The 21859-nt window shown below is 39.4% G+C and overlaps 2 protein-coding genes across 3 annotated transcripts; one reads left to right on the plus strand and one right to left on the minus strand.

Annotated features, from left to right (window-relative positions):
- The first annotated feature begins 101 nt into the window (after window positions 1-101).
- Window positions 102-3155, plus strand: aagab (alpha and gamma adaptin binding protein). The gene is made up of 10 exons (XM_031282906.2): window positions 102-295; window positions 609-799; window positions 890-986; window positions 1079-1168; window positions 1280-1363; window positions 1469-1548; window positions 1735-1831; window positions 2005-2109; window positions 2286-2335; window positions 2619-3155. The coding sequence occupies exons 1-10, from the start codon at window positions 202-204 to the stop codon at window positions 2694-2696; spliced, it is 966 nt and encodes a 321-aa protein (XP_031138766.1). The 5' UTR covers window positions 102-201; the 3' UTR covers window positions 2697-3155.
- A 430-nt stretch (window positions 3156-3585) lies between these two features.
- smad3b (SMAD family member 3b) lies at window positions 3586-14316 on the minus strand. 2 transcript variants are annotated; one of them, XM_031282904.2, is made up of 9 exons: window positions 13880-14316; window positions 9500-9693; window positions 9250-9384; window positions 9004-9093; window positions 8871-8921; window positions 7546-7758; window positions 7306-7443; window positions 7053-7197; window positions 3586-5387 (listed from the first exon to the last, which is right to left on the minus strand). In XM_031282904.2, exons 1-9 carry the CDS (start codon window positions 14080-14082, stop codon window positions 5264-5266), a joined length of 1293 nt encoding a protein of 430 aa, XP_031138764.1. In that variant the 5' UTR covers window positions 14083-14316; the 3' UTR covers window positions 3586-5263. The 2 variants fall into 2 exon arrangements, with proteins under 2 accessions (XP_031138764.1, XP_031138765.1); XM_031282905.2 differs by having other exon boundaries at window positions 9019-9093; window positions 13880-14315.
- Window positions 14317-21859: the final 7543 nt, after the last annotated feature.

The raw sequence follows: 21859 nt of genomic DNA on the forward strand, positions 1-21859 counted from the left end.
TGAACATACTGTTCATGTCATAGAAAATAAAAATACAATGTTTTTTTCATTCACTTGTGTTATTTAAATAAAGTTTTAGAAAAATAACTTTGTACCGGAAGAGACCGTTGCAGCGGCTCCGGTCCATGGATGTAGAGTTGAAAGGTTACAACGTCACGTCAAGCTAGCAGCTGAAGAAGCTTGTCCTAAATATTATAAAAAATGTCAACTACAGAAGAAGACACTGAGATGACTATTCCATGTGCGCTCATCACTAGCTGTGACAGTGGGTTTGAAGAAGAAGAGCTAATAAAACGTAAGTTTAGCCAAGCTTAACGTGCATGATTTGGCAAACAGGCTAACGTTAACGCTAAACAAAGCTAACTTGCTCTTTGCACAACAGATGTTATTTGGTAGCGCCTGCATGTTGCTAGTTACGTTACAGGCTAATAACCAATTTGTCTGTTTTTTTTTGTGCGGGGCTGATATAAAACGGCAAAGGTAAGGCTGAATCGGGTTACATACATCCTATTCCATCAGCAGCTAGCCGGTGGTCACAGTGAAAGCAAGTTTATCAACTTGCCTAACCCTAACCCAATGTAAAGTCTTTATTTGTGTTTGTGCTTCAGAGATCCTCAGTTCGAAGACTTTGCCCGAACCGATCAAGCAAGAAGACACAGTAGCCTGGTATCCATGGACCATCAACAACAAATATTATACAGCGGATGTCAGGCTATGTGTTGTACCAAGCACCTTTCAAATGTCATTGGAGATTGCCCAGTCCATGCAGGCTTTCATCGCTTATTTTGACAGTACAGTGGTACGTAAGAATGAATAATCGTTTGAGAATCTCTTCAGTATGTCCTGTGATACATGTGCAACATTTATAATGTGTACATGGTGTTTGCAGAAGGACGGTCTGGAAAAGCTACTTCCTTGGATATCAGTGGTGGAAGATCTTGCTCCAGAGGTGCTCATTCTGGTGTGTGACAGAGTCTGTGAAAATGGTTAGTTCTGGCGTATGGTTGGATTATTTATGGTGTCGTTGGCTTGCAGAAAGCACTGGAATACAACACCTGAAATTCAATTTGTATTCAAGGGGTCACCAGACATGAAGCACAACAGTGGTGTTTGGCTCATGCCTTTGAGCTGGTGGAGCTCAATCCACAGGAGTTGCCAGATGAGGATGGTGAGTTTTACAGACAGCAGAAAATCCAATGACACTGCGTACATTTATATTTTTATTCTCCATATTTAGCAAATTTTGTACTCATTTACATTGTCTTTGTGGCCTTATCAGATGACTTTCCAGAATCTACAGGAGTAAAGAGAATTGTCCAGGCTCTCAATGCCAATGTGTGGTCCAGTGTGGAGATGAAGGATGGTGAGATGACCTCACCAGTACAATTACCTATTGCACTTTCCAATGACTATATAATTTATCTATGTGTATGTGTGGTATGTGACAGTTTATATCTCTATTTAATAGGGCACAATCAGGGCTTTGGTCTGATGAGTAGTTTGGTCGCCGCCAGACACAACAACCCTCACAGCTGTCAAGATCCACAGGTCATTGGCAATTTTGTTGTTACCATTTTCATTTACTTTAATTGTAATTTCAGTTATACTTGTAATTGGCTTTCAATTTGTTTTACTTCTTTCTTGTGTATCATCAATCCATTTTCATTTAAATGGGATTTTAAATCTGTCAGTGTTCGATGAGGCATGCTAACCCTAGCTTCTTTTCTGTGGCAGTCTTCCAGCTTGCCAGTAGAGGGCTCACTTGTTAGTGAGGAAACTAACCATACAGAAAGTAGTGCAAACACAGACACACAGGAAGACACGGTAGTTGGTAAGTGAACAACTCCTGATGAAACCTGTTTTTGTATCTTTCCCACCAAAACTGGTGTTGATCCTGCTGGCACATTTTCCTCAGTATGTTCATCCAAAACATTGATATCTTGATCATCGGAGGTGACATTTTAATGTTAAGTTAATAATATTCACTTTTGTTGATTCTCTCAGATGCAATGACTGATTTGGACATTCAGGAACTTGCTAATCTCACGGCTGGAGATGCAGATGTGGATAACTTTGAACGTCTCTTTACCAAATTAAAAGAGATGAAAGGTAATTAGGGAATGAAAAGGGAATGCACAACGGTGTCAGCAAAAGTTTTGTTGGCCATTTGTAAATCTTACAGGATGTGTGTTTTTACCTTGCTCTCATTGTTGGTGTAGAGGTCAAATATCTCTAAAGCTGAAGCCATTTACAGTGTTTGCATTTTTCTTATTTTCAACCTGCAGACAAAGCTTCTTCATTACCTCATGATCAGAGAAAGGTTCATGCAGAGAAGGTAAGCAACTGTATTAACCCCTGGTTACAAGACACCAAGACTAGAACCTGTTCATGTTTACAATCTGTGTATCCTGGTTATATAAATGATTTACCTGAAATTGTTTCGAACAGTGTATCACAAACCAATAATAGTATCTTCACAACCTCACACTATTGTCAAACTATGCCCAAATAGATAATGTGCTAATTAAGTTTTAATTAGATTGGTTCAATAAATTGTGTAGATAAACATCTTGATGTAAACTCTAGTATCAAGTATTTACACTAAATCTACTTTCCAGGTAGCAAAAGCGTTTTGGATGGCCATTGGTGGTGATGAAGATGAGATAGACGGGTTATCATCGGGAGAGGAAAGCTAAAAGCAGCTACGTGTGACTCAGTCTCTTTTCTCCTGGTCCTCCTCCTTTCCTGGGGCTCCCACAAGATTCAGCGCCCTTTGACTTGCTTCTTGCACCTGGAAAGTGGAGATGCTTACAGATGGTACTGTAGGCATAGTCATGTTTAGAAACGTGTGAACTTAAAATGAAATGATTGCAATACTGGTGTATATTGAGAAGCAGTTGAATATCTTAATTAGGGATAGAAGAGATCCAACGGATGGCCCTCAGTCTTCTCCCCTGGGTCCCTCACTATGCTATAAGCACTGATGGCGTTGCAGGTGGAAAAACAAATCAGAATTATGTGGGCTTTGATTTATGTGTATGTCCCTTAGGTACAGTTGTCACATATATTTGCAAGTGACATAATGTGCCTTATCCTTAGTTGTAAGACATTTAATCCACATTCTGTTGAATCAACATAAAGACTTGTGATTTTAATTTGTGTGTGACGTATTTATTGTGAACACGACTGTTCCACTACATGGGTGCAAACACCTTATACTTATAAAGAAGATATGCAGAGTAGAAAAATAAGAACACCTGTATGCTGCAATTAAGTACCCCCGCAAAAAATGAAATGCTGTTGTGGTGCTGTATTATACATTACATTATACTAAAGAGTGTTGGAAATGCTATCTCAACTTTACATTTGTGGAGTAGCAGAAATGTAAAATGCCTTACCATATGACATCCAACATAACACCACCACAAACTACTGCCTCAAAGGTTGCCTCATCACGTCTGATAGTTTTACAATAGTAATTATACAGGACAGTAAAACTGGATTGCATTCATGTACAGGGGTTTCAATTTTTCTAGTCACTGTATTAACAAGCCATGGTTAAAAAAAAATAAATAATTGACCTAATCGTTTTACTTGATTGCAATTTATTTAATTTTCACAGTTAACAAAACAATGGTCAATTTGAGAAGAAATATTAGGCTACATGAAAAATCATGTACATAAGACTTGGAACATAAAACCAACTAAGAATATCAAGGAACACAAGTACTACTACAGATCTACTAACTACCTGATGCACTGTAGCACACAGTATTTCAGTTTAGAACTGTGTAACTGTTTTAAATAAATTACATGGTGACTCAGTCTTATGTACTGTTAAGTACCTATAAGTGCAGGATGAACATGGTGGCTTTATAGACAATGACAGCGAGCATATTACACATGCCTTATGTTGTAGCAATGTACATATGTATGTAATATACAGTATTTACTGGACAAGCAAATTACCACTAGAACTAAAGCTTTACACTGATCAACACAGTACATTAAGAACTGCATTATTATCCACAAGGGGCATAGTGTACTATAGGCTGACAGTTAAGATAATAATGTGAAAAGATCTGCATTTATGTTTTCACTCTACATGCCATCGATGGATGAACCAAAGCCATGGTTGCTGCTAGTGAGTACACTTCACACTGAAGTCACACAGATTCCTAAATCCAACCAGTTCACTATGATCACTCATACTGTATGTCCCTATTAAAATAACAGTACAGTACGGTAATCCTATATGTCACACTTAAGAACCAGTTGACCCTGGTTAGAAGGCTAGGTTTTGGGTCATTAAAGCAAAGTTTTTCTGTGAATCTACTCATGCCAGAGGTCAGTCTGGTCCACTGTTTCAAACACTGCATGACTACAAGAAATCGCAAGCTATAAATATTTATGTACAATCATATTGAGGCAATAAAAAAAATATATTCCCATGCAGGACAGTATGCAAAAATAACTTATAAAATGTCTCTTTCACTGAGCAAAATAGTTTTCATACAAGGGTTCTTTTCAAGAAACAATAGTGCTAATGTCTATATTTTGTTTAAAATAGATAAAATACCAATTACATGATCAATCAGATAATTGACACTTTAATTCATACAGATACATTAATATGGGCAAAGTACCTTGTACTCAAGATAATAATTAAATATATTCTATTTAATCACTCCTCAGAATGACATTTTTCATGTTAATTTATGGTTTGATTGATAAATAAGCCTCTTAATTCAGTGATTACAAAGAGTGGTACTGGGACACTGAAACACCAGTGACGATAGCGTATTTTAGCTAATTCATAGAATCAAAAATGTGTCGAAACATGTAAAAGGTGAACAAGCTGAAACTGTACCATCCCTTTAACTTGGGAAACAAACATTTCAATCTCCTTTATAAAAAAATATTACAACACTGAGCATAGACATGTCTGAATGAATTATGAAGAAAATGTGTTGTCTTTTGAAACCTATTGCAAATACCCTGTGGCTGCCCGTTGAACACATGAAAAACAAAACAATGTACAAGTCCTGAAATAACCATCAACTGAAAACACTAAATAGTACTGAGCAAAGTGCTATAGATGTGAGGTGAAATGTTAGAGACAGTGAGGGAGGAGAGTGACTTGTTCATTTGATGAAAAGCGTTGCTTTCCTTATTTTCACTAAGGGACGCTTGAGTTTTCATACGTGGTTTGTAAATAAGTGTTGAAATGGGAAAGAGGGCTTCTGTGAAGCATGTGCTGCTCCTATGACACACTGGAGCAGTGGATGCTGGGAGAGCCCATCTGTGTGAGGACCTTGTCCAGCCACTGCAAAGGGCCATTGAGATGCAGTTCTATCCAGCAGGGGGTACTGGTTACTGTCTGGCGTCTGCAGGGTACAGAGAAGGAGAGGGGCAGCACAGTTTGTCATTACTGAGAGCTTTTCATACTACATCATAGTACCACACATTTAAAATCCTTGTCATTATGTAATTTTTAATGTAACTTCATTTTAGTCAATGCAAAGATAGTCTTCTCAGTATTTCTTGTCTTAGTTGAATTTGCGGCAACACTTAAACCAACTTTACATGCAATTTCTAAAGTCATTCAAGTTTCTGTCAGAGATGTTTTCCTCCAAGGTGTTTGGTGCCAGAAATATAACATGCACCACTCATAGTCCAGTGGGAATCCCCCTTGCAAAGGGTGTCTGAAATGTGTTCACCTCCCACACCATGTCCCCTCACGAATGCCTGCTGCATTCTTCCTCCGTTACTCAACCCTCTCTTGCCAACTCACAGCAGCACCCACCCCCCATCGCCCTCTTTTTCCTTTCCAAGTCTGCTACCGTCTGTGCACAACTCCCCTTCATTTTTTCTCCCCCAAAACTGACGTCAATTATCCTGACCATAAACATCAAGGCCCGCTCACCTTTTTCTTCTAAAATTTGGAGCACAAAGCTTAATGGAAGTTTTGTGTCCTAAATGTGTGCAGTGCAACAGACTGAAGGAAAAAAAGAAGAGCAATGAACCCTTAAAAGCAAATGTTTACTGATCAGGGCTTTTCCCTGCCATTATACGGCTTAGGCACATAAGTGTTAGGCGCATAGGTGTTTTTGCGCGCCTCCTAAGTGTATGACTAAATATGTATGTGGAGAGCATCTGGACAAGCCGACACACAGGACGTGCGTCCACTCGCTGTGTTCTGCTTTAAGCAGGCTGGGACAAAGACAACAATATATAGCCGGTGTGTTAAGGCAGGTGCTTTATCCCACCTTGGAAAGCTGAAATAATAAAAGCTAACTGAACACTTAACTATGTATTGGTTTTTTACACAAGTAACAAAAAACAAGGAAAGGTACACGTGTCTGGTCTTGGCTGTAAATGTCTTTATGTGCTGTTGTGTTTGCAGAATGACATTTTTTACCAAGAGAAGAGCTCTGAGCAGAGAAGCGCAGCTTCACAAAGGGCCCACTTAAGACCCCCTTAAATTCTCTGCCCCTCTCTCACACCCTGGGGATTACTCAGACCTGATAGCTGGAATTTATACTGGAAATTACCTCATTAAAAAAAGATTTGAATCGCTCTAATATGGCATCTTTAGTAAACAGCATATTATACGTATGTCAGATTGGGTGGCAGTAGCTCAGTCAGTAGGGAGTTGGGTTGGGAACCGGAGGGTTGCTGGCAAAGTATGGTGGTGGACTGGTAGCTGGAGAGGGCACCTCCTGGGCACTGCCAAGGTGCTCTTGAGCAAGGCACCGAACCCAACTGCTCGGGGCGCCTTTCCATGGGCAGCTCCCTCACTCTGACATCTCTCCATTAGTGCATGTATAGGTACTGAGCATGTGTATGTAATTCAGGCCTGTGTGTAATGTGTGTAATAACAACAGTGAAAACACTGTAATTTCCCCTTGTGGGATTAATAAAGTATACATTATTATTAAGATATTTAGTCAATAACAGGTAAATCTCAGAAACAAATGTAATGCATATATATATATATAATTGAAATTTAATTATATTCGTCTTAATTTGTTTGAAATGTATTTATTTACCTGTACTCAGCTCCCCAACCCTTGACAAAACTCATGCGAATGGTGCACATCCTGGTGAGTTGGTAGACGGCCTCAAAGCCCTGGTTGACTGACTGGGCGAGCAGAGCAGCAAACTCCTGGTTGTTGAAGATCTTCAGGTTGCAGCCTGTAAAAAAAACAGTATATAGTATATATGGTTTAGTTAGAACTCAGTTATGCTCTGCTCATTTTGCCTCTGATGGCTTCAAGTGTTTGTGTAACCTCTAATGCTAACCTGGAGGTATTTTGCAGACAGTGGCAGGGTGCCAGCCATAGCGCTGGTTGCAGTTGGGACTCTGGACAAAGATGGCACTGTCACTGAGACACTCTGCAAACACTTCTCCACCAATGTAGTACAACCTTACGCCCCGTCCTAGAAAGGGAAAAGAGAAGATCGTCACTCAGCGCACAGCTACCTGCTGATTATGTCAAGAGCAAATATAAAAGGCAAGTCCATGTGAAATAAAATGAGTACCTATGTGTCTGCGTGTGAGCTCTACTGCTGAGTTGCGGTTGACGTTGGACAGCAAGCCTAGACAGAAGCGTTCAGAGTTGGATGGGTCTGTGAATCCATCTACTGTGAGGGAGGGTTGGGAGGCGTGGAAAGTCTCTCCTACACGTTGGTTCAGCTCATAGTAGGAGATAGAGCACCAGAAGGCAGACTCGCAGTATGTCACAGGTTGTAAGTCTGTGTGAGCAGAGGGTGGGGTTAGATGGAGAGACATTAGTTAAGATACAAGCGCCGAGGTTCGTGAGAAAAAAAATTAAGAAATCCATGAGAACATGTACTGCTCTGTGGTCAAACAACCGTTTGATTGTGAAGATGCACACAGCTGATAAAGTTTCCCTTTCCCATGACCCTCACGGCCCCAGCCAGGAATGGACAAGACGTAAATATTTATTTTTTTAACAATGACCTCCTGGTGGCTTTCCAAATAGATAGAATAACCTGGCAACCGGATATTATTATTATTGCATTACCTTCAGCTGTCTGCTGCTGGCCTTTCCACAGACGAAGGACAGACCATAGACAAAGACTCCATTCATACCACACTTACTCTGTTACTGCCCTGAGGCTAAGCCTCCCAGACGGAGTCCACTGCTCCTGTGTATCGCGCATCAGTCTCTCTCACACACACTTACCTCTACAAAGATATTCTAATCTGATAGTCTGTGGACTTAATATGAACAGCACCATCGATAAGATATCAGGAATTTTTGGTTTACTGACTGGTTCATGTCCATCAGCAAAGTCAGAAGAGGGAAGTTTTACAGATAACATGTCTAATAATAATGTTGAAAATATCCTCCTATAGTAAGGATGATTCCTTTATGGAGATAACAGGTACAATGTACTTTATAGTACAGTTTAGGCTTCAGTGGATTAGCTAGAAAACTTGGATGTGTTATTTAGTATGTGTAACCAATACAAAATTAGATTAAAAAGCCTAATGGGACTGTGCAAATTTTGCTTCAAACCGGCTTGATACTTGAAAATGATGATGATAAGCAAATGTCCGAATTATAAAGCGAGAAGTGAATGAGTGAACATGGGAGTGATTTCAGACACAGTCTATATTTCATGATATGTAAAACAGGAAAACAAAAGCAAAAATGTCTAACATAGTAAATGAATGACGTGATATAATGTAATTTGATTACATATGACATGTTTGTTGGGAAAAGGTCATGGTATAAGCAGTATTATAGCTTACATAATGTCATTGCTACCAACCAGATAAGTGCACATAATGAATGATATGCTCTGTAAATTAAGCTGACCCCTTTGGTTTTGCTTACCAAGATTACTGTTTGTGGGTGACACAGCATTGGGCGACAGGCTGGGTGAACCTGAAATAGAGCAGTAATAGAGGTTTGGTTCATGATCCAGATAAGGCATAATTAGAACAGCATGAGCTTGAATTGTGTGTACTTTCATGTGAGTCACCTGTGTCCATGCTGTGGTTGAGCTGGTGATCATTTGTCTCACCATCCTCACTGAGATACCCCGGTGGGGGAGTTTCTATAACATACAAACATAGACAAAGATTTACACACTCCCAATCGCAGCATATCAAAGGTTTGACATGTTTTAAATTGCTAAAACATGTTTTTGAGACGTTATGACGGCTTTTCGGCTATTTTGTTTGTGTAAATTTTAGGTCAATGTTATTCTCACCAGGAATATAGTTACTTTGGGGCTCAATGCCAGCAGGAAAGTTTGTGTTATCAGGGATGGATGGGCTGTAGTCACCCAACGGTGGAAACTCTGCGGGGATATCTGTATGTCGTGGTACTAGGACAGGAGGCAAAACTGGAGACACACATATACTTTCATTAAAAGGACAAGTTCAGTTCTGTAAACTGTATGGAAAAAGCATTATTTTAAATACAGTAATTTGGATCATGTGGCAATTAACTGCACTCACTTGGTGTCTCCACCCTCTGGTAGTGGTAGGGGTTGACGCAGACTTCATCCTTCTTGGTGTGAAAGGCAAATTCACAATGGTCGACAGCCCTCAGCTCATGGTGGGACTGCAGGTCTGGCCACCGCCACAAGCGACAGTAGATCACATGAGGAAGACCTTTTCTGTGGGAGACCTGGAGACGCCCATCTAAAGATCTGAAAGACAGCACCAAAAAGACTGTAGTGGTACATGCAGATTGAACTGAATCAATCAATGTGTTGGTTTTCTCTACGCTCAGAGTATTTTTGAATTATAGGATACAACCTTTAACATATTTCCTGGTTCAGAATAGATCAACATTACCTGAGGGCAGAACACCAAAGCACTGACATCAGACCAGATACAAATATGTTTTTTCCGATACTACTTATGCAGTGTGCTTTTTAATGCTTTGTATTAAAATACTGTCAGCATGAAAGAACATATTTTCTGCCAACCATTCCCTCAGCCCTTACCACACAGCAGCACCGGTCAGGGAAACATCAACGGTCTAAACCATCCTAAAATGACCCCAAATGTCAAATAAACATTTTGGAATGTAAACAAAAGGCTATGGAAATTGGGTTTTTGATTACGATGCGATACTGACAAACTATGAAGTTTAAATTGCAGTGACTGTATAAAAAGAGAGCTTTTCGACCTTTGCACAAAAAACATATGTAACCGTTAAGTGTAAGACCACAGACTACATGTATATATTGCCATGAAACTTAAATGACTAAAAAAGGAAAGGAAGGACTCACATGGAGTCCAGTGTGGTGATTACTTTTTTCCAGCTGAACTCAACAGTTCAGGCTGTCAGACGAGAAACATATGGTTTTCATTCTTTACCAAGGCTTGGCCTCCTGTGAAGTATGTCAGAGAGGACTTGGGGTTCAAGAAAATTAAAGCTAGCTTGGTGCTAGTTTCAAGGTGACCAACAAAGCAACTTCCAGTACCAAACCCAATATCATATTTTCTAATAATGATATACATTTAGACTACGCTGATGATGACATCAAACATTTGACACAATCTAGAAAACTCAAAGAAACATTAGGATTAGATATATTTATTATTTTAATCTCAGAGGGAATAAGGTGCATTGCAATCACATTGGAAATTACAATTTTGGTACAGACCTCTGGCATGTTTATTTGGCAAGATGAAAAGCAGCGAGAGGAAGATGAAATAGCCAGTATTTCCTGTCACAGCTGTGATATAGATCTAAATGAGCCACAGATTTGTGGTCTGAATCAAATAAGGTGAAATCTTTCCTATTAAAATATGGCATTACTTATTTACAGCTTGAAGTGACGTGTTTTGTTGACATGATTTAAGCTAAGACTACAATGAGCTGCCATGACCATTTAATCTCAATGATGACAAGGGACACCTGCAATAACAGATTCCCACTGCCATTTCATGATTCAGATGGCAAGAGGATAAAGAACTCGTCAAATGTTCCAAGACAAAACAAAATCTCCTAAATCATAGGTATAAAGCTCAAAAATATATCTTATTTTAGACAAAATACTGTATGTCATTTGCATTGTTAGATGACATAAAGAGTGGCCCATTAGTGTGGTTGGCCTAGTTCTGGCTAGTGGTTCATAAAATAAAATAATATATATATCCTCAAGCAAGCAAAGATGCTAGATGGGACTGGAAAAAAAAGACCGTACCAGTGAAGTTTAAGCAGTGCGATACCTAAATAGTTGGAAACATCTTCCAAACACACACAAGACCACCAAGCTTCCAGACTACATTAGTGACCACAGCAAAAGAGATGGGTTCAGACTCATCTTCCAGCACTGACTCCTGCATAGAGGGTATATTTTTGGGGTCAGCTGAAGTCAGCTTTCTCATACCTCTACTGAGATTGGCAAGTGCTTTGTCTGGTCTCCCTGATTTGCCACTTTGAAATGCTGACCACTCTGTCACCCAGCTAGACTGAGGCAACCCTCTTATCCAACAGAAGAAACAACAACTGTGCATCAGCCAGCCAGGCATCTCAACACCAATGCAGCACCTCTTATCCTGTCACAATCCTGAGTGGGAGAGAAACCACTTCCTGTCGAGTTTTGGTCCCAGAGCCAATACAATACTGCTCAGTGCCTGCATATTAAGAAACAGATGAAGAATCGTAACAACAGCAAGCATACCACACACACTGAATCCTTGTATCCCTAGTCTCACTTTGCCAGACCTTCCTCCACACGTTGCGAAGAGGGTCTGGCTAGTCCACACAGCATTCCAGGATGGGAGAAAAACGTGCTCTGGTTTATTGGCATTTCTTTAAACCAATCACAATAGTGATTGGTTCACAATAGTCATGGCTAAGCGCTAAGCTCCACACGGAGTCGCTGCAAAATAGCCTCTGGAAGGAACTTGTTTTGGTGAAACGTGTACGTTCAAAAGTTGTTTTAATCGTGCAAAAGAAAACTCAGATTGGACAGATAGTCTAGCTAGCTGTCTCAATTTACCCTGCAGAGATCTGATGAGCAGTTAACCAAAGTCCTCATAAATCGAACAGAGTTTAAAACTCAAACACAACAAAGCGGAAGGAAACGGACATCGGCGAAAAGACATGCATCCGGCGGAATTTCCTGCAGCACCGGAGCAAACCCGGAAGTGGAACGTCGTAGGTTTAGACTACTGTATCCCCAACAGATAGCAAGACAGCTGTTATTCTGTAAACCCACAGTCTATGGACACACCGACATTGAACCACAATCCAAACAGTAACCCATGCCCCTCCTAGAGCCTGGTGTACATTCTCAAGAACTGAGAAAAAGTTTTTAATGTAGGTTAACACACTTCTATACACCATGATGCGGGAGTCAGGACTCCCAGTTTCATTAGCAATTGTGCTTGATTAAATATTCCTTGGCAAAAAAGAAACTTTGAAGGATGCTTAATTAAAGAATTTACTAAGGGTGTATTCTAGCTTTTTCTACAATGCCTTTTTCCAGCAGAGCCAAGATGTGTATCTTACTTATTTATTTTATGTAGTAAAGTAATGACTAAGGAGACAAAATTATTTAAAAAAAATAAAATGGAAAAGTTATTGTGCCAACATCAGTAATAGTTCACATTGAAGAAATTATGCAATGTATTTACAGTCTACTTTATATTGTTATGTCTCTTATCTGAGTTATCATTGAATTTCTTAACTATTTTTTATTTAAGGATACATTTTAAAATCTGGACAGGACAACAGATGGAAATAAGGATCCAAGGCTAACACTGGCTCACAGTGTCCAACAAGTAAACTTATTAAGCTGTACAATAGTATGGTTCAACATCCAACCAAGGGAAAACATGTAATCAACGTTTGAAACTCATTCAGACCACTTAAAATAAAACTGTACATATGCACAGTCCTGCATCACACCCCAAAAAACATCTACCTCATATTATAGTATTCTGAATTACTAGTCTTAGAAGAATGGGTATCCCATATGGGGAATCCCAAACCGAGTCCTTATTCCAACTCTCCCAGAGTACACACACTCCAGTCTAAACATCCTCTATGAGTCAGAGAACTGCTTCACCGAACCAACCCTTCTTCTCCTGCTATTCATCACACGTGTGAACTGAGGACATAACGTTTTTTGCTTATGCAGCATAGATGCACCTCAGCTTCCATGTCAGCAAGTGAAACGTGCTTAGACATTAAGAAAAAAAAAACTTGCTTAAGCATTTGAGAAACACTTACTACTATGTACGTCACATTCATGGTTGTATTAAGAAAACAATTGCTTAAATTGTAACTTATAGGTTACCGATGCTCTACCGGTTCTGCTAGTTGTGCAAACCAACAATATAATGACAACATTCTCACATGTAACTTATGTGTTTACGGCCAGAGGCGCATCAAGTCTTCTTTACCTGACATTCATAATCATAACATTAGCTAACTCAACTAACGCTAGTTGCCATGTATTGGTATTTCAGACTGATAAAATGCCAATTGGCTGTTAACGTTACCTGTTTACACAAAAAAATGTAGCTAAAGCTGAAAAGCAGGTTAAGTTTAACTTGATCAGCTAATGTTAGCTCTACTAAGGATTGTTTTTAACCATAGCAGCTAAAGCTAACTATCAATGCAATCAAAACCCACTGCATAACATCACACTTTTTGAAATTGAAATCAAATCAATGAATTTGGTAATTTATTCAAAGTTAACAAATACAATTGCTTCACTAACAAAAGCACTAACGTTAAGCTTCTAATATTAGCTCACGCTAACTAGCAAGCTACTTAGCTAGCTAGCTAACGTTAGCTGCCATCAGCCAGTAGCTTGCCAGTTTAGCTAGCTAACTACGAGGCAGCTAGTTCGCAGTTTGTGTCGTTACCTGGGTATGGTTATGCATTTCGTGTTGACATTCTGTGTTGTGATGGCTTTTTCCAACTCGTCCAACTGCCCCGTCTTTTTCAACTTTTTCACAAGACTTTTGACAGCCTTTTCGCACCATTTCTCCTCTTGTCCGTTCTGCTCTCCCTTCTTCCAGCCAAGAAGCCTCTTCACGATTGGAGGAGTGAACGGTAATATAGACATTTTAAATTGCAACTTAAACAATTAGTTACAGTACTCTGATTCAATACCCAGAATTGCTAACAGTACAGTTGGTCGTTGCTATAACAAACTCCCAGACAGACGAGCGGCTGGTCGCTGCCGGGGGAGTCTGCAGCAGCGGCTTGTGTCGCAGGCTCACTCCGATCAAGTTGGCCGTCTGTCGGACTGGAGTGGATCAGCTCCCCCGCCAGCCAGGCTGTCGGTCTGCCCCTCCTCCTGCTCCTCAGTCAGCTGGTCTGTCCTCCACCTGCATCAACCATGTGTGTCAAGACATGCTCCTAATCCTACACATTACAGTACCACCGGATTAAATATTATTAAACAGGAAAAATAAATGCAACAGCAAATGTCCACGTCCCTTTAGACTTTAAATTTAGGATAAACAAAATTAAACAGTAACAACTAAACTAATGTAGTAATAAAAGCATTATCTCTGATAAACTACATTTACACCACTGGGTTTTGGTCATTTGTTTTTATTACCAATTCAGATGCAGTATGTTTACATTTTTTTAAATAATGTGTCCACTTAATTTATTCATGTTGGGTTATCAGTGATTTAGACCCTGTTGTATGCATCTATTCAACATACGTCAAATTCAGGAGCCAAGAAATGGAAAAAATGTTGTAATCAGAGATATGCAGAGGGTGAAAAGTGATCTTCTGCAACTTCTGCATTCACAGTCCATGAATAGAAAACCCTTTGGAGTAATCCCTTTCATCCCCTCATAAAAGTGATTTCATTTCACCACAGATGCATCTTTCCAGAAATAGATGACGGGGGTGACTGTACATTCAGTGGTATTTTTTTTTTAATGGTGTTATTGATAAGTGCACCCCTGGCTGCTGCCTCCAGTAAACACATGTGTGCACATGCTATAAATATACTCCTCCAGGACCAGCCCCTTTTCCTTCTCTCTATTTATAACCTCCATCAATGACTGCTGTCTATTTTTAGGCAAGTATTTGGCATGGCTTGTTACTTCCTTCTTAAATAAATATTATGGCTATCTTGGCAGTAGCACCTGGAAAATAAAATTAAAGGCTCTCTGTAGAACAGTCAGTTGTGTGTATCTAAACGTATGCCCTATTCTTAGTAATAACCATTGATAAACACTGAAGGGCCTACAGTTAGGGCTGCAACTAACGATTATTTTCATTATGGATTAATCTGCCAATTATTTTCTTAATTTAACAATAAATTATTTGGTCTATAAAATGTCAGAAAATAGAAAAATTCACAAATCACAGTTTCCTGAAGCCAAGAGGCAACATCTTCAGTCAGACATAATTCAATTTAATTCAACTGCATGTGCTTTTTTGACAAAGAACTATATATTAATCTTGCTTATTCAGGATAAGATAGTGCTGACACATATTGATACATATGGAATATATTGCATACATGGAATCTAGACTCTTTACCAAACAGTGTGGGTCAGAAGTTTGTGTACACGTGTTTATGTTAATCATACTGTTCAAATAATACTGATTCTGAAAACTACTCACTCTACTCTTTACTCACTGTTTAAAATGTCATTGGCAAAGGAAACAGACTGCAGATCTTTCTTTATTGTGTATTCTGATGATGTGCTTCAGGGCCGGCACCTTTTACTGCCAGGGGACACGAGCTGGACAGCTGGCATGAAGAGTTTCTACGTGCGTGTGTGTGTGTGTGTGTGTGTGTGTGTGTGTGTGTGTGTGTGTGTGTGTGAGAGAGAGAGAGAGAGAGAGAGAGAGAGAGAGGAAAAATGGGGGGCTAGTATGTGTCAGATGGGGGCAGATGGGCCGCAGCAGGCAGGAGAAGGTCTTGGGGACAAGAAGAATGATTTTGGACAAAAGGCACGACGGCTGGGTGAATAAGTAATGACTGCGGACAGGATAACAATGGCATTGTGATGGACCACTCATGGGCTACGTGGGAAACAAGCAGGATGTGTTGCAGGGGACTGATCAGCTGGGCTGCTGTCACAACAATACTTAGACAAGGCTGGAGCAGCGATTCGAGTAAATATGCCTTTTGTGTGTCCATATGGGCAAATTGTAGTGACATTTTAAGTGTTATAATATTTAAAATAAAAAATTAAAGCATCATTCTATTGCGATCACATTTCTGCTATAAACACAAATTCTGTAGGACAAATGATAGCTTCCAGCATGATTAAAAAAATCAGAGTAGCTCACATTTACCCTCCACAAACCTGTATTTGCCTCAGCAGCTAATTGCAGTGTGTTAGAATCAGACGTGGCTGTTGAGCACAGACCCAAATGGGTGGGGTCCAGTTCTCCCTGCAATCTCTGCCTCCTTTTTAATCTCCCTTCACACTGCAAGCTGTTATCTGTTGCTTGCAGCCATCAATCTCTCCCCAGACAGTGGCACCTCAAAATCTGGGGCAGTAGTGCCCTCCCTCCTTTCTCCCTCCCTCTGGCCTGAACCAAAGCACCCTCGAATCCTCTTACTCTGGCTCCGGACCCATGGAGGCGATACATCACATCCTCCTCTCTCTCTGCCTCCTCACTGTGATTCTCTCCATTCTGTATATTTCTTTTCTCTTGTGTTTGTCTCACAGGTGCCTGCATGTGCGGTCCCTTACTCTTACTTACCTGCAGATATTAGTGTGTGGTACCATTTTATTAATGGATTACCAATATTCCTAGCCGTATTATTACCAGATAAAGGGTCATCACTAACCAAAACTCTTTCTTATTATTGGCTTCTAAATGATCTATAAAGCATTAGTAAATTGTGTTTAACCAATAACAATGCCTTTAGTTGTGACTTAAAAAACATTCATAAAGTGTGCCTTATTAGAAAGTGGTACAGCGCCTTATCATTAACACTTAGATCCTAAGAATGTGAGCATGCAGTACTGTTCTGCATTGATTTTACAGTATTATCTAGAATATAATCCTCATATATTTTCCAAAATTCCAATCAAATCTGTAGCATATAGATTAAATTCATCACATCAATCCATGACATGCACAAGTTGGTACACTGGCTGAAATACAACTATCAACAAGATAGATAACATATCACCACCTAGTGGTACAAAACTATTACTACATCATTTAATGTTGTACATTAATACACCAAGACACCAGGCTGGTTTTTGTGGACTTTTGTGTCAAATAGTTTTATATTATGGTATCTACTTACCTATCTTAAATATCTAAAGGAAAATTCTCATCTACAGGCCTTTTTTCACAGAATAAATTTTGACATCTCACAGTAGGAAAAGCAGGAGTAAATAATACAATTAATCATGGCTAAATTCCATTTAACTGTTTTAGTTTCTGGGTCCTGGTATTGTGCATGCTGGCTCACTGTCACACCATCATGGTTTATTGCAGTGGTGAAAAAGTTCTCAGATGTTTTACTTTCACCCAAACAGGGTCAAAGTACTGTAGCAATACAGTGTAATAAAGTCATGTGTACACATTTGTTAAGTACAAATACAACAGTATTAGCATAAAAATATATATTATGTTTTATCTGTTGATTGTTTGTATTTTGAATTATTCACCTGAATCTGAAAAGTAACTTGTAAGTGGTGTCAAAAGTACAATATTACCCTCTGAACATAGTGTCAAAGGATAAAGTAGCAGAAAATGGAAATATTCCAGTTCCGTACAATACCTCAAAAGTATACTTAAATACAGTGCTTGAGCAAAAATATACTCAGTTACTTTCCACCACTGGTTTATCGGTACACTTAAATAGAACAGAGCAATTGTTAATGTTATTAGTAACACATGCTTTTTCTACTATGTCAAAATGTGAAGGCTTAAAATGCAATGAAAATATATTTTCTTAGTTTGGATTTATGTACAAAAGGACATTCCCTTTGTGTGTGTGTGTATATGTTTTTTCTTCTTCTTTGCCTATACCAAAGTACGACTAGGACTCACTGTGATTATAATTTATTTGTGAATCAGTGCTATTGATTTATATGCTACTCCATGAACACAATTTACATGTCTATTGTGAACAATGGCCCATAACAGTATTAAGTTGATTCAGAGGCTTTGCAAAATATCTCCCCATCTTACATATGGATGGAATGCAGCACTTGGCCATGATTCATTAATTTCACCTCCAGGCTAAAATGGCTTTCTGTTTGGCCTGTAGCTCAAGCACTTGGCCCTGTATTTACAAAGGATCTCCCCCTCTGTGACTCTATTTTATGGTGGACATTGATATCATAAGTAATCAACACTAGATACTTATGATTATTTATTATTAGTTTGTCCTTTTTGTATTTGGAAAAGAAATATTTGGAAATCAAAGCCGATTTTTTTTTGACTGACAACACTGCAGTCACTGTACAGTTTAAACACAGAGCTTCACATAGATCAGACTTTCATCTTTACAACTTCCTCCACAAAGCTTGTGGAACTCGTCATTTTCTGAGATCTGGTAAATACACTCTGTCACTCACACCACTACCAAAACTAATGATTGTGAAATTAGTTTCAGAGCAATCAGGAGCTCCCCTGCTAAGACCCACTGTATCCATATGCATGAAATTGCTTGCGTTAATACATGCTATGAATCGTGGGTAATGCAGTGAATAATTCTGACTGCACGCAATAATGCTATCTTCTATTAGATTGGGGAAATGTTGTGAAGCCGGAGCCCTGTGGCAATATGCTTGTAAATGGCCATGTATGGATAATTAAGCATTACTCTTGAACATTAAAACTTGCTTATTTCGGAGAGCTGCAGGCAGAGGAGAGCTCTTATTGGACTCATCACTATTTTTGGTGTCTCCTTATAATGTGTTCTCATTAGTATGAGAGCAATTGTAAACTTTCTGATCTCTCTCACTGTATCCTGAAAATGGGTTTTCATTAGTAAGAGTGTATTAACAATTGTAATCTTTGTGAAACATTTTTAGAAATACTTTTTTTTAATTGTGCACTACTGTGCGTTAGTTGTTTGAACCCTCACTAAAATGATTGATTCTGTGATATTCAATAGTGCATGCAAATACATTCAAAGTATTGCTTTTTATTATGTTCTCTTCTAGGGTTTTCTGATCTTCCAAGAAATATAATGAAATATTAAGACAGAAATCTTTGTATAAACGTTTCATAGGGAAAGTGCTGTATATACCGGCATGTACCTTAAAGGTGCAATATGTAATATATTTACTGTATTTAATCAAAAAATGACCCCAATTTGTCATCAGATATTAAGGAAACATGCTAAGTCGAAATACTATCTTTACTGACAACAATGCTAAAGCCAGTATTTTCTCCTTTGAAATTTCCGTTTCTGTGTTTTGGCCTGTGTGTTAGTATCAACTGCCCATTTTGACAGCTGGGCCCGGTTGCCTGATATACCTGTAAAAACGTAAACCCAGTATGCTACAGCTGTACAGGAATGGAAGCAGCAAACAAACGATCAGCGGAGATAGATTCATTCTACCCCCCCTAAAAAAAACCTCACCATCTTTCTAAGGTTGCATAACCAGAGACGAGGTAAAACACGGGTAAATACTGGAGATGCATTTAAAAGGAGACAACTTAGAGCCTAAAAGGACATTGAGTTGACTAATTTCCTCCTAAAAAGGTAAGCGTTGAGCTTCATTCATTTATATCACGGCTAACGTAGCGATAACGTTAGTCATTTCATTCATGTGCTCGCATTAAATTGTGTACTCGAGTTAGTTACTTGCAAAAAAATTTTTTAGACAGCTGGTGAAGTGATCCTGACATGCCATGCTAACACACGCTAACTGCTAACATAGGATCCATGACAAATGCCAGAAACACAAAGTTTGAAAAAGCCGAAATTGTTCCCCCGCTTCTGTTCAGCGGGAGTAGCCGACAGACAGTGACTGTGCCCTGGGTACAGATGACCGCAAGGTCACGGCCTTTTTAGTGGGCTGTTGCAGTGATGTTAAGCCCAGAAAAGGTGGTTGCCAGTCGGGCACAAAGCTTTGCAAGGTCGCAGTCTTTTTAGCGGTCGTTGTTGTTACTGTTAGTTAGAATGTCAGCCGCGTACAGAGCTCCGCGAGAGCACAGGATTTTATAACCGTCAACATAGCAGCATCTAGCAACTCCACTGTGCTGTGGAGTAATGTCTGGCAATGCGAGACTAGCATCAAGCTAACATTGACTGTGTGCTGTTGGGTTTAGCGTTTTCAACCTGGCAACTCCCGTGAACTTCGACGCTGGGGAGGAGGGGCTGGGGAGACAACTCTTTTCAGTATTTTGAATTTGGACTGCAGTAACCATTTTAAATGCTAGCTGTCAGTATTACATATTGTTCCTTTAATATAATACAGCAGTGTTGCATTTTACACTTGCAACCCATTTTCCTTATTTTGTGACCTTCCAACAAGCAACCAACCTTCAGGTAGTCATTTATGCGCTGAATGACCTGCAATGGCAACAGGAGGCCATGTTTCAGGGTAGTAAACACATTCCTAAGGATTGGGCGATGACAGGAGAGACCCGTCCTGTCCCTCAGCTGTTGTGTTTAGGTAAATCTTGTTTGCATCGTCTGTGTCCTTTGCTGCAGCCATCCCCATTGTGTCCACCCACAATCCAATCTACAGGGGGTTCATAATGTTAGAAAATGGCAGCGTACCTGCAGGCCCCAACAACTGGGTCTTTAATAAGTGTGATGTAGCGAAGTCAGAGATATGACTATAAGGTTTGGATAAAAGGCTGAAACTGAGGCATTGTAGTTGTTGTTGTATCTTCTTAACTTCTTTTGTCAAATGTGTGGTTGGACTCAAAAACGGATGTGGGGGATAAAGTCTGAAGGGGGTGGGGGGGGAGAAAAAGACCAAACTGCTTTAATTATGTGTCACATAAAATAGTGTCTTTAAAAAACTCACACACAACCAAATCACCTCTGCAGTTTTAATTCAGTGGTCAAAGTAAAGAATGTCCGTGACACTGAGGGGCTGCCAGTAAAATGTAATTACACGAAAACAACACTTAAGTCACTTGATCTTAATCAAGTGCCTGAGAAGTTTTTTTTATGAGCACATCCCAGTGGCGATTCCAGAGTCTAACCTTTCTAGGGGGGCCCTCACAACCAGTGTTCATCACCATCACGTTCTAAACTCTACAAATGCTGCTTACAGGCCTTGGCTACGGCTACACTATGTCCTTCAGATCTAAAGACCTTTGCACATTTCGCTCTATTGAAATGAGAGCCAGTCCTGAAAGTCTCTCCTGGGACATATGGTTGACCTGAGATAGGTTTCGATGAGTTTTAAAACTGAGAAGCTTCTCTCTCCAGAGGCAACAGTGACTGGAAGAGTTAAAAGCAGACAAAGGACAATTCCGAGGTTTCCAAAGAGATCCAGAAGCTGAACTTCTCTAAAGTATGCATTACTGTCGCAATAGCCACTGCTAATGCTTGCTCTTGGGGGAACTATTGGAATTGTTGGGGCTTTATAGAGTGTGGTCTAGACCTACTCTATCTGTAAAGTGTCTCGAGATAACTCTTGTTATGATTTGATACTATAAATAAAATTGAATTGAATTACAGAAAATAAAATAGAGATCAAAATGATTAGTCAATTAATCAATAAACCCGATGTTAAACCGATTTTTTAAAGGGTAACTTTGGTTTATTTTTTGTGTCTAAGTGACTGATGGGAACAACAATCTTTGACATTGATCCAGTATTAACCAAGACCGCTGCAGTCGGCAGTCAGCAAAACAAGCTACAATGTAAGCTGTTTAATTCAATACATTCAATTTACCTTCACAAAAGCGCTTTATTGCCATT

This window comes from Sander lucioperca, chromosome 7 (assembly GCF_008315115.2).
Source record: "Sander lucioperca isolate FBNREF2018 chromosome 7, SLUC_FBN_1.2, whole genome shotgun sequence".
NCBI classification, from domain to species: domain Eukaryota; kingdom Metazoa; phylum Chordata; class Actinopteri; order Perciformes; family Percidae; genus Sander; species Sander lucioperca.